This window comes from Leucopleurus acutus, assembly GCF_964270905.1.
Source record: "Leucopleurus acutus genome assembly, chromosome: 19".
In the NCBI taxonomy this organism is placed as follows: domain Eukaryota; kingdom Metazoa; phylum Chordata; class Mammalia; order Artiodactyla; family Delphinidae; genus Leucopleurus; species Leucopleurus acutus.
In genome coordinates this window covers 55173354-55185686 of record NC_139161.1, presented here as the reverse complement: position 1 = coordinate 55185686, position 12333 = coordinate 55173354, and the positions used below count along the sequence as shown (strand labels likewise).

Below are 12333 nucleotides of genomic sequence, written 5' to 3'. Positions count from 1 at the left end.
TAAAAATAAATATATGATGACCAATTAGAGTTTATCTTGGAAACGCAAGGATGGTTAAATATTAGAAAAATCTATGAGAATAATTCACTACATTAATGGATTAAAGAAGTAAAACGATATGACCATCAAAACAGCTGCACAAAATTTCTGAAAATTTAGTTTGAGATTTCTTTTAACCAGATCATAGGTATTTGTCGCAGACCCAAAGCAAACATCATATCTGTTTACCGGTGAAATACTAAAATATTCTCTTTTGAATTAAGAACAAGACAAGCATGACTGCTATTCATGTTTTCTAGTCAACATTATACACATGTCCTAGCTAACAAGTCAAGGAAAAGAAATAAAATTTATATGGATAGTTAAGGAAATAATAAAACTATTATCATCAAAATCTAATTTTCTAAATAGGAAATCTAAGAGAATATACACATAGACAATCAGAACTCGTAAGTGTGTTAAACAACAAGCTTGCTGGATACAAAATCAATATTGGAAATAAAATGGCACTTTTGTACTCCAGCGAAAAAAAGAGTTATTTTATTTAGAATACCAGCAAAAAAGTTATTTAGAATACCAGCAAAAACTATAAGACAGGCAGTAATAAATATATAAAAAGACGTGCAAGATCTTGATGTAAAAACTATAACATTACTGAAGGGCATAAATAAAATCCAAAATAAATGGAGAAAAATACTCTGCTCATGGGTGGATGACTCGGTATTACCAGTATCACAAAGATGCAATTCCCCGCCCCCCAAAAATCAAATGGGTTTCTTTTTCAATCCTGACAATCATATTCTAAAATTTATATGGAAGAGCAAAGGGTAAGGAATGGCAATGATACTGTGAAGAACGGGAAGAAAGGATTTGTTCTATCAGAAATCAAGTCTCCTTATAAAGCTATGTTAGTTAAAACAATGTGAAATTGGTACTTGGGTAAATAAATAGAACAATGAGTGAAACACCTAGAAACGGACCCAGATGTAAACAGGAAATTCATATTCAAAATCAGTATGCTAAAAAAGGATGAACAAATCAATAAGTGATGTTAGGATAATTCAATACTAATATCAAAAAATAAAATTAGAATACCAAGCAAAAATACATTCCAGGTGGATTAAAGACATGAATATGAAACAGTAATATTTTATAGATAAAATACAAAAGATTATTTTTACAGTGTTGGATAGGACACAATTTCTGAAATAGAGCACAAAAAGCACGAAACATAAAAAGACTAAGTTTTACAAAATTTAAACGAAATCAGCATGACAAAATTCAGATACAGACTACCAAAAAGACATTTATGACCTACATGATGAACAAAGGGTTAGGATCCAGAATATACAAAGGACTCTTACAAATCCATAATAAAAAGAAAGAACCTAAGAGCAAAAGGGCAAACTGTATAAAAAGGCAACTAACATAAGGTGAATAGCCAATAAACACTTGAAAAGATGCTCCAATGTCACAGGTAAGAAGGGAAAGGACAAAAATGAGATTCCATTTTATATCCTTTGGCAAAAACTGGTATGTCAGATAAACCAAGTGTTGGTGAGGTTAGGAGGAAACAGGTATTCAAGCAGAGAATAAATCTGTACAGCTACTCGGGAGGGCAACAGGCACTTTTTAGTAAACTTGGAATGCACATACCAGACAATTTAACAATCTACGTTTTGGGCACCTGTTGTAAAGCAACTCTGCTTGCACACATCAGATGTTTCTATTTTGCAACATTGTTCATAATTGCATGGGTGTTTGTTTTATTGCTTTCTGTATCCCAACATGTTTTGTAAACAAATATAGAAAAACATAAAAGGAAAAAGTAAATGTGGGTGGTGAGAATGTGCAAGCTGTGAGGGAGAGTCAGAAATTCAAAGAGGGGATAGAATAAAGCAAAATTCTGAATTAAGAACCAGCTGGTGGGCCCCTAGCTCACATGGAAGAGTTGGCCTTGGAAAGGAAGAATGAAGAAAACTGCAAAGAAATGCAGACAGACTGGGAGCTGTAAAGGTAGTAGTGAGGCCGATAGTGAATGGCATTAAGTTTTCTCAAGGAGAGAAATGAGCTTAAGGGATGTAAGAATGAAGGAAGCACTGGTGCAGTTAAATCCTGGAACACTGGATAGGAGGTAAAGATGAATGTGGTTCACTCCAGGATATTCTATGGCTATCAGAAAAGCTCTTTCCTATTTCCAGGACAAGGCTTTAGGTAGATGTTGAAGCTACATGGACCTGAAGTCATATACAAGCTCCCCTTTGAAGTTCTGCACACCGGCGTGCTTCTTCCTTCCTCCATAGCCAACAAAGAAATGTTAGCATCGTAGAAATGTTAGAGCGGGAAGAAGCCACTGGAGCCACTACCTGTTCTGTTTCCTGTGGACTTGGGTGAGGTCCTCCAAGGTGGGTGGTTTGGCAAATGGCCTCTGACTAATCTGAGTGATGGGAATTGTGATTCTTTTCACTACTGAAGCTGCTGCACTTCCTTGAACTACAGTATCTGAAGGAAACTCAACTTTCCAACAGATTTCTGGCCTTCACAGTCTGACAACACTAATCCAGCCAAGAGGTGGGTTAGAGTTTTATACTAATTAAACTTAATTGTTTAAATGGGAAAAATGAAAAAAATGAATTATCATGAAAATGATCATTTACTTTCTTCCCTTAATTGGACAAACTTGATTTAATTTCCATTCATTATTTCATAGCATGCATACAAAATACCCAGTGCTATAAACTTGTCAAAATCAAGGTCTTACTAGTGGAAGAATCCATTTCAGCCTTATTTGATAAAAATAGGGGATCAGAGAAAACAGCTAGAAAAATGAAATGATATTTAGCATGTGTTGGGAGTTAAGGAGTTCAGGGAAGTTTTAAAAAGAGAAACACTCAAATGGAATTGATGTGAGCCATACTCATACTTCTGGGGCTGACTGCCTGCAGCGGTCTGAATTCCTTTCTCCTTTGCCCCTCTGATAATCTACATTTTCTTATCTATAAGTACGTTAGAGAGTGAGAACCTGAATTCCCTTTGGTCTTAGAATATTTGTAATAATAGAGTCTGCATTCTTCACCTTTCTATTTTTTGAAATATGTAGGATTTATATCTTTTGAGGAGGCAAAGTATGATCTATAGGCTAAATCTGGTCCTCTATCTCTGCCTGCAAGTGAAGCCTGGTTTTTACAATTTTTAATGGTTGAAAAAATTAAAATAATACTATTTAATGACACATGAAAATTACATGACATTCAAATTTTGTTGTCCATAAATAAAGTTTTACTGGTCACAGCTACACTCATTCATTTAGATATTGTCTATGGCTATTTGTCCAACACAATGACAGAACTGAGTAGTTGTGACAGAGGCTGTATGGTCTGCAAAGCTGAAAATATTTACTTTCTGACCCTTTATAGAAAAAGTGTGCTCGCCCTAGTTTATATGATCCCTTTAAGTGCCAAGATATTGAAAACACCCAGGCCTTTTAGAGCCTTTTTCCATGTTCTTAAGATGCGGGTATTTGTCACACAATTCCCAAGATCCCTTAGGAAGATCACCAGATGGAACTGAGCACCTCTGAATTGGGAGCAAAGTTTGCATTTCCAGGTTTGTTCCTCCAATTTCTCCTGACAACATTCCCGTCACTTACTGTGTGATGTAGGTAGTCATGCTGAAAGCAGGAGACTGAAGTGCCAGAGGAGATTTTGTTGATGTGGACAGAGGCAGAGGCTATTTAAATATTTGAAGAGTTTCCCCTTGTGACCTAAAGTTGGGAAGCCCTATTTCTGCTGCCTAGTGCAGAATGGCTTCTTGCGGTCCTTAACATGTCTTGATATTTTGCAAGTCAGACTCATCATCATCTTCTCTGTGTGGTTTGGGGCTCTCAGAGGCCACAGTGCTTTGAGATAATTTAAGATGGTTTGGTTAGTTGGAGCTTGGTAATAAAAAAGGCAAAGCTGAGGGTTATTCTGCGCGAACCAGGTAGCATCACAATGGCTTATGGGCTTTGACCCCACCCAGGAATAACATTTTTCAGAAACATTTCCCTGGTCTCAAGGGAGAAAAAACAGGGAGTGTGGTGACTATCTCAGGACCCCTGGCCCTCTCTCTGCATGGCTGGAAACTTCCTCAAAGCACGTGTTCAACAGTAATATCTAATATGTAAGATGACACATCTTTCTCATGATATTACACACCTTGGTTCAACGAATACCTCTTGAATGCTAATTATGGGCCAGGAGATGCGTTCAGTGCTGACAATGTAAATGGTGAGAATAACACAGTCTTTACAGAGAGTTATAATTATATCAGTGTTGTTTTATTTCCTAAGCTGGGCAGTAGGTATTTAATCCTTATCTTTTGTACCTCTGGATTATTTCATAACAAAAAATGAACCAATTACGGTCTCTACCTTTCATAAGTTTACAATGTCGTTTCAGTACAATGGTGGTGTGTGCATCCACTGAATGTTAGAGAAACACAGAGGGATGTTTCTCATTCCTCGTGGTGACAGTGGATTAGTAAAGATTTCCCAGAGAGATAACATCCAAGATAAGTCTTGTACTATGGGTAGAAGTTAATCCAGAGAAAGAAGGAGAAGGGCATGAGGTTCAAAAGGAACGGCACGAGCCAGTAAGGGTGTCAGGAGGCAGTCCAGTGTGTTATTTCAAGGAGGTGGGAATTACTAGATCATAATGGGGAGGTAAGCTAGGGAGGAAGGAAGGAAGCAGGTCCAAGGCAGCTGTTTTTTTTTTTTTTTTTTTTTTCTGTACAAAACAGCTTATCGTGCATCCACTTAGGAACTGATGAAGGAATTATAGTTTGATAGACCTTTTTGGAAGCAGTGAGGAGAATGGATGGGGGTGGGCCTCCCTGAGAGGTAGGGAGGTGAGTTAAGAAGTGTCTGCAATGTAAGCTTTTATATGTAGGATGGATAAACAAGAAGGTCCTATTCTATAGCACAGAGAACTATATTCAATATCCTATGATAAACCATAATGGAAAAGAATATATATAAAAAAGAATATATATAACTGGATCGCTTTGCTGTATGGCAGTAATTAACACAACACTGTAAATCAACTATACTTCAATAAAATTAAAAAAAAGAAGTGTCTGCATTTGTTGAAGCAAAAGATGAAAAGATCAGTGGTAGTCATGACAGAGAAGAACGCATTCAGAAATAGCTAGGGGGTAAAACTGGTGGCAACTGATTATCTCTTGGACATAGGTGATGAGGGAGAGGAGGGAGGGAGAGGTTAGTAATGGAGGAGAATGCACAGAGACATAGTCTCAAGTAACTTGTATGAGAATTTAGTACTACATGAAGAAAAGAAAAGCTGTTACTCAAGCATCTTTTTGCATTACGCTCTGGGCATTTCTGTGTGGCAGCTGGAAGCAACCAGGTGCTGGTTTAAATTTCCATGGTTTATGGTTTGGGGATGCATGAGGTAAACAGATCCCCTGAGACCACAAAGTATGCTTAGGAGGTCAGATGCATGCTTAATGGCTTCTCTTTTGTCGTCTTTGCCATCTTTGCCACTTCTCTTTTGCCACTTTGTCTTTTTTCCTTTCAGGGAAACTGGGCCAGAATATAACTTGTATAAAGCATAGATGGCCTATCAGGGAATCCAGTTCTAGATGCTCATGGGAGGAGAACAATCCAATGCCAAGAGTGTTACAAATATTTCCAGACTTCACATTCTCATGTGACGTGTACAGATCACGAACATGTGGATTCTGCATCTAATCCTAAAGCACCTGGAAGATGAGAGGATCTTTTCGTGTTTTACATTCCAAGAGGAGATTTGGCCCAAACGTAATAAGGACAGTCTGTTTCAGAGATGAGGCATATGGCTTTACAAGAGAGGGGACTCAGTTGGTTATCCACTATTCCAATAGACCACACAGAGGTTACTGACTGGAACATGGAAGCTTAATAAATGGTTTTGAATACACAAATAGATGCAGAGTGATCTAGTCTGAGCCAGGGAAGAGAAATATTAATTTTGGAGTGAACAATTAAGCCTTTTGAAAAGCGAAAAGGAAATCCCAACATAAGATCCCAAAGTAAAATGAAGTACGAAATCTGGCAGAGTAAGGAGGGGAAAAGACACCACACCTGGAGCAGACGAGGTCTTCTTAGCTGGGACTGCGGTAAAATGGGCTTTCTGGAATGCTGGAAACCTGGAGGCAGGTGTGCTGTACCAAAAAACCAGGAAAGGATTCTATTTTCCCTTTAGATTAGGATGGGCCCGTGCTGATGCTGAGTTTGGTTGAAGGAGGACCAAGAGAGAACAAATTTTGTGAGAGTTTTTAAATACCTGCTTTTGATGGCCAGTGTACATTCTTCAGGAATTGTTAAACAGGGCAACAAGGACATAGCAAGAATTGAACTTTTCAGACTCAGCAAGGGCCAACATTTCATGCATAGTTTCACTAGAAGCTTCATGAGCCCCATTAAGGACTCTGGTAGCCAAAGAAAGTGACTGAAAGATAGGCTTCATTCACTCTGATTTAGGTGGCCACCCTGCTTCTTATACAATTATGTTGCTTTTGCTATTTTGATTTATTTTTTGTTTTTTAACTTTCAGTGAGGATTTCTTACTGTCAGTCTGTAACCAAACTGAGATGCAAGTGGCATAATGATGGGTTCTGAAATGTTTGGGTGGTGTCAGAGGTGGGATTTATGTGCTGAATTACCAATACAGTTTGATTCTGGAAATGGTGTCAGGAAACCAAGGGATGAAACAATGAACTAAAGAAGTGTGGGAGGAAAGCAGATAGCCTATGGCGTGAGATCATGAGGTCACTGAGGAAGATGTTTTGGGGGAGTGTTGAATCAGTGGAATTCGCTCACTGTACCTTATCTTCAACCTAATAGGATTTGTAGATGACTAGAGAGGGATGAGCTAATGACAAGGTAGCCCAATGTATAGTTTCCTAGTCTCTACTGTGTTATCCAAGAATGCAGTGATGGCACAACCCCATAAAATTGAAAAACTAAGTGGATGGGGAGGCTCTGAGGAATCTCTGTAGCTCTGCCTGGACTGGCAGTCAGTTAATTTCTAGCCAGAAATTATCTGACAGGGAAAATTAGAACTCAGATATGCTCAATTCTCCCTGTCAAAATGGTTAAGATAAAAGGGATGAAGATTAGAAAAGTATTACTTTTAATTGTAGCTCCATTTTAACATGTGTGTGTAAATCCTGTTTTTGTATAGAAGCCTTAAAAATGTGAGTTTGAAATTCCATGACTTTGAAGCACACTGATTGCATTAAGTTTTCACTGGGCAGGGCTTCAAAAATTCATCTGAACTTGAAACAAGTGGTTTTCTAAATGAAAAATTTAAAATACTTAATTGAGGAATAAAATTTCAATTGGTAAAAGCGTAACATCGTTTGTGTCTCAGACGTTATTATAGGAGAAGGTGACCTGGCTGGATTGGAGCCAAATGAGATACAGGGTGAGGCTGGCAACATGCCTGGCATCTCCAAAGCTATAAGTCTTTGGAAGCACAATTTTACCTTTTTTGATTGTTTTAGAAATTAGACTTTAGGGTGCAGCTTCAGGGTGGGAGGACAGTTGGACCCGTCTCTCATTATTTGGTAAAATAACAAAAGGTGAGGCAGTGTTGTAGGTGAAATACTGTTGTAGAAGGTGGTGGGATGTTAAAAAGACAGTATTTAAGGAAAGGACAATTTGTTGGATTGGAGGAGAAAAGGTATAAGAGTTAGTAGGCAAATTCCTGGATATGAAACTAACTTAAATAGGGCAGGTCGGGAAAGGAACGAGAGGGTGGGATCAGTGTTATGGTTGGAGCCATCAGTCCCAACCTGATGCGACTCTGGTCCTCATCAGGAGGAAGTTGAAGGTTGCTCACAGAGCCTGCTAGTGCATGGTCTGGACCAAAGACCAGCGGCTCGTCATGGAAGTGATAGTAAAATGGCCTGGGGTACAAGGGCACAAAGTTTGAAGCAGTCAACGATTCTGAAGCAGTAAAGTTCCTAGAGATTGCATGGAAAAAGCCATCCTGAAATATATTATATATGACATGGAATACACTTTGGAGAAGTATATTGTGATCATGGTCCTTTGACTTCATAAACTAAAGAGGATTTAGTCGGAGAGCCAGGAGGTGAACTGTAGAGAAACAGGCTTTCTGAAATGGTAATCTGGAAGCAGAAATTTTGTTCAGAACATCTGTGCACTGACTATTTTATTAGCCCAGATAAGACGTGGTTTTATAGATGCTAAATTTGGGTTAAGAGTCAGGAAATCATATTCTCCTTTTAATTAATATAAATATACATACACCCCAAATTTCTGAAAATGCATAATTTTTATACTATATTGTTTTATCTTCTTGGGTATATATACATATATATATCTTATGTATGTTTATGTATATTTATATATACATATATGTGTATACTTAAACTTTTTTTTCTAGAATGGTTGACATAAGTCCTGAATCCCTAAAAACATAAGGGCAGCAAAGTATCAAGAACTGAACTTTCCACTGAAGTCCTGTCTTGCACTGATAGTGTCCCAGGGAAGTTGAGACAGCCTTTGTCAAGTTCTTTGTAATCTAAGAAAAATTCATAAAGTTCTGAATCCTTGATTAATTAAATTGGCAACCTAACCTTGCCCTCTTGGGTAAGTTCTGTGTGTGCAGGTACTCTGTGTGTGTATGTTGCTGCTAATGCCTTCCCTCCCTGAAATACTGAATACATCCCAGTTTCTCTCCGTCTTGGGTGTGGGGAGGGAACAGCACCTGCTCTCTGGACTCAGCAGATCTGCAGGCCCTAACCTACTTTCCCCCTATTGTCATATCTAGTCCCACCAAGAAAGCCATAAGACTACTGTCTGTTTTGCATGTAAGGAGAATAAAAGACAGCAGGCCCAGCAGCAATCCTAGAAGGACCTTGATGAACCAGTTCTCCGCTGTGTCAGTTTTCTCCCTCATTTCTATGACCTCGCTTTTCTGACCTAGAACAAAATCTCCACCTTGGAATGACTCCAACTCCAGCAGGAATTGGTTAGAGACATTCAAGTGCAGAGAGTCTCTTACCAGATGCCAAGAGGTCATTAATGAGCACAAGGAACTTCTCATCAGCTACTTGGGCGTCTGTCATGAGAAACACGGTGCTGAGATTCTTCACCCCGGCTTTCAGGCACAAGCTGGCCAGGTCCGCCTGCAGAAACAACGTCAGAGATCTCTGAGAAGAGGGCTTTCCTGATAAGACACCAGCAATGGGAGGGAGGGAGGAGTGCTATCTTGCACTCACAGGCCGGAAAATATGCCTCGTTCCCAGGCCTCGATCCCGACAGAGGTGGGCAAGTAGAATAAATAAGGAAGATCTTTAACTCATACAACCACTGTGGCTCCTGAATTAGCTTCTAGAGCTCCTGCTTTGTGCAAACAGGTGACAGCTTTCCAAAGGACAGAGATGTTCCCCTGTTCATCTGTGTTACTTATATCATCATACAAATGAATGGCTTGCCCCGGGAGGCAAGTGATTGCTCTTGGTCCTGACAGAAGAGTCATGTACTTGGGCCTCCTGGGCCTAGGGGATGAATATATCATATAGTAGCAGAGTCTTATGTCCTTATGGCTAGCTCCAGCAAAGACTTTTGCTGTTAAAAAATATATTGGGGAACGTACACACACACACTCACACATATGCACACACAATCATTTGGTAGGAACTTACATCCATTCAAAACTATAGGTAGATGACGTTTGGGGCTAGGATGCCAGGCCCTGAATTTTTCCAGCTTGGTCACTCTTGCTTCCTTTGATGCATCCCTTTCCCGAAGCTCAGCCGTTGGTCCGTAATCTTAGTCATCTCTCTCTCACACGACTCAAAGCTCATTCTATATCGGCCTCATACATTTCCTTATAGCAGAGCTTCCTCTGTGTCCAAATAATTCCCCTTTGACATTAATAAACTTCCTTTTAGATCAGTGGTTCTCAACCAACGCATTTACAGAATCACTTAAGACAGTGCTTCCCAGCTCTCCTTAGAATCACCCAGGTTACTTTCAACTGTCCTGATGCCCAGGCCAATCCCCAGAACAGTTAAGCCAGGATTTCTCGGGGGTGGGATGCAGGCATCACTATTATTTGAAGGGGATTCCAGTACATGGCCAAGGTTGAGAACCAGTGTCTTAGATCATTCTGTAAATGCATGATTCTCATGAGCACTATCTTGTCTTTTCTTTTTTGGAAGCACTAAAGATTGACCTGATGTGAACCTGGAGTATGACCTTAGATGCGGCCAATCGCAAGAGGCTGAGCTGTGGTTTCAGAGCAGCAGTGAGCCTGACCAGCTGAGAGATTATGAAGTTGGGTGGACGGGTCTGGCTCTGTGCAGGCTGGAATTCTCCCAGGGACAGCAAGAGCAGCATCTTGATGGAAATGACCTCATGACTCCCTACTGGGCCTCTATTGTTGGCCATGGATCAAAACAGGGGGCTGGACAAAGTGACCTCTGAGGGTCGTATTTAATGCCTTTCTCCACTTTCAGGGTGTGCACTGTGGCTCCTAAGTGCCTTACGTCTCTTCATGTCACTGAAGGTCCCAGCGGCTGGTGGTTACTGAACCCATCCTTTAATATATGCAATTCTTATAAAACTTGGGCAGTATTCCTTCTGTCTGCTAGGGCCGCTGGAGAGCTGTGTGCTGAATTTGATGTAGATGTGCTTCCGATTTGGGTGAGAGCTGAGGCTCTACAGATGCACCTAAAGCACCTGAGGTCTCCCAGATGCAGACCTTGGGAAGGTCGGTGTTCTCAGGGTCTAAGCACCTCCAGTCACCAGCCCAAAGTCTAAGAAGAAGGTGGACAGATGATTAAGGGGAGATTCTGGGCGAGGGAGCTGAAGAGCTAATGCAGGGTGACAGGGAGTCGTGGGCAGCTGGGGAGAGACAGAGCCTCCCCCCCGCAGCGGCCGGCCCCCTACCTTGAAGTCAGGAATCTGGTAGTCTCTCCGCAGCGTGATCTGGAATACATCCATGGAGCTGATGAAAGCCGCGAGCCTTGTCAGACTCTGCTTGCCGCTCCCCCCTACGCCAACCAGCAGAGCGTTTCCCCGCGGGCACTCCAAGATGCGATTGATGTGGCAGCTGAGGGAGGGAAGCAGAGGCACAGGGCTTTGATCAGACTTCCCTCCGTGAGGAGCAGGCGTAATGGTCCGGGTGAGGACTGGAGCCCTCCTTGCAGGCACATCCTGGGCTGAGCTTGGGAAGAGGGCGTTAAATTGTCCCCAAACCTCGCCTCACCTCTTGCTTGTGTGGACTGAGGTCGCCCTGTTCTGCTTTAAGCCAAAGCCTCTGGTGAAGCAGTGGTGGTGGAGGAAGAGCCCAAGGCAGCCAGGCAGGATTGGAGGGCATGTGTGATGCTGACAGGAGGGACTTGGGTTTATAGGTCTAATTGTGGCCACAGGGTAAGTTCCTACTAAGACACTTTTCATGACTTTTGATAAATACTGAAAAACTGGCCCCCAGAATGGTGGCATCAATTTCTTCTTAGGTAGAAGTGATCAAAAATTGACTCTATGATACTGGAGGGTGAGAATATGTTAGACTGTGCTAGTCGAATGTGAAATTTAAGCCAGTGTATTTGGGGATAACATAACCAGTGATGAAGCCGCTGTGGAGGGCTTGTATGTCACTAAATTTATGTAGTGACATTTTATTCCCCTAAATACTCAGAAGGTATTTACTGACTACTTTTAGCTCTTTTTATGATTTTACTTTTTCGTTTATAATTATTTAGTTGTGATACTCTGTCTTGTATCAGACAGGGGTACACTTCTCTTGCTCCCTTATTAAACCATGGTTTCTAGACATCTGAAGAGTGTGTATACTCATCTTGTTTCCTCTGTAGTGCTAGCACATTAAAGGCATTCAAGAAATTTTTGTTAAATGTAAGCAGAACACCCCAGACCTGATACTCAGCATCACATTTGAGGTGAGGTAGGTGCAAGGAATCATCTGCTTTGTGTCTACATGAGATGGTGCCTGGCTACAATGATAAAAGGAGAAAATATGGTGCTAAGATATCCAGGTCCTCTCTTCAGATTCAAAAAAAGAGGGGACAGGAATGAATTACTGAGGAGAGAGGCAGGCATGGGGGAGGAGAAGTCCAAGTAGGTTCTGCGGGCCACCCAACACCCAGCTCTATTCTGGAAGGCCTGAACTCAGCTTAGCATGGTCCATGCTGTTCAATATCTAAATGGAAATGCATCATTAGTGCTGAAGTTTCCAAAGAAGGAATGGTTAAGTCTGCAACTGTCAGCATTGGGTTCCAGCTGGGGATTCATTAACA

At 40.9% G+C, this 12333-nt stretch overlaps 1 protein-coding gene across 1 annotated transcript in view; it reads right to left on the bottom strand.

The window, feature by feature from the left end:
• DNAH9 (dynein axonemal heavy chain 9) overlaps positions 1-12333 on the bottom strand; it is a gene marked incomplete at both ends in the record, with an annotated part of 297882 nt that overhangs the window by 102899 nt on the left and 182650 nt on the right. Inside the window, 2 exons of the mRNA XM_082861738.1 lie at positions 9075-9198; positions 10967-11129. Of these exons, the coding sequence (XP_082717864.1) occupies positions 9075-9198; positions 10967-11129 (287 nt within the window). The remainder of the gene's footprint in view (positions 1-9074; positions 9199-10966; positions 11130-12333) is intronic.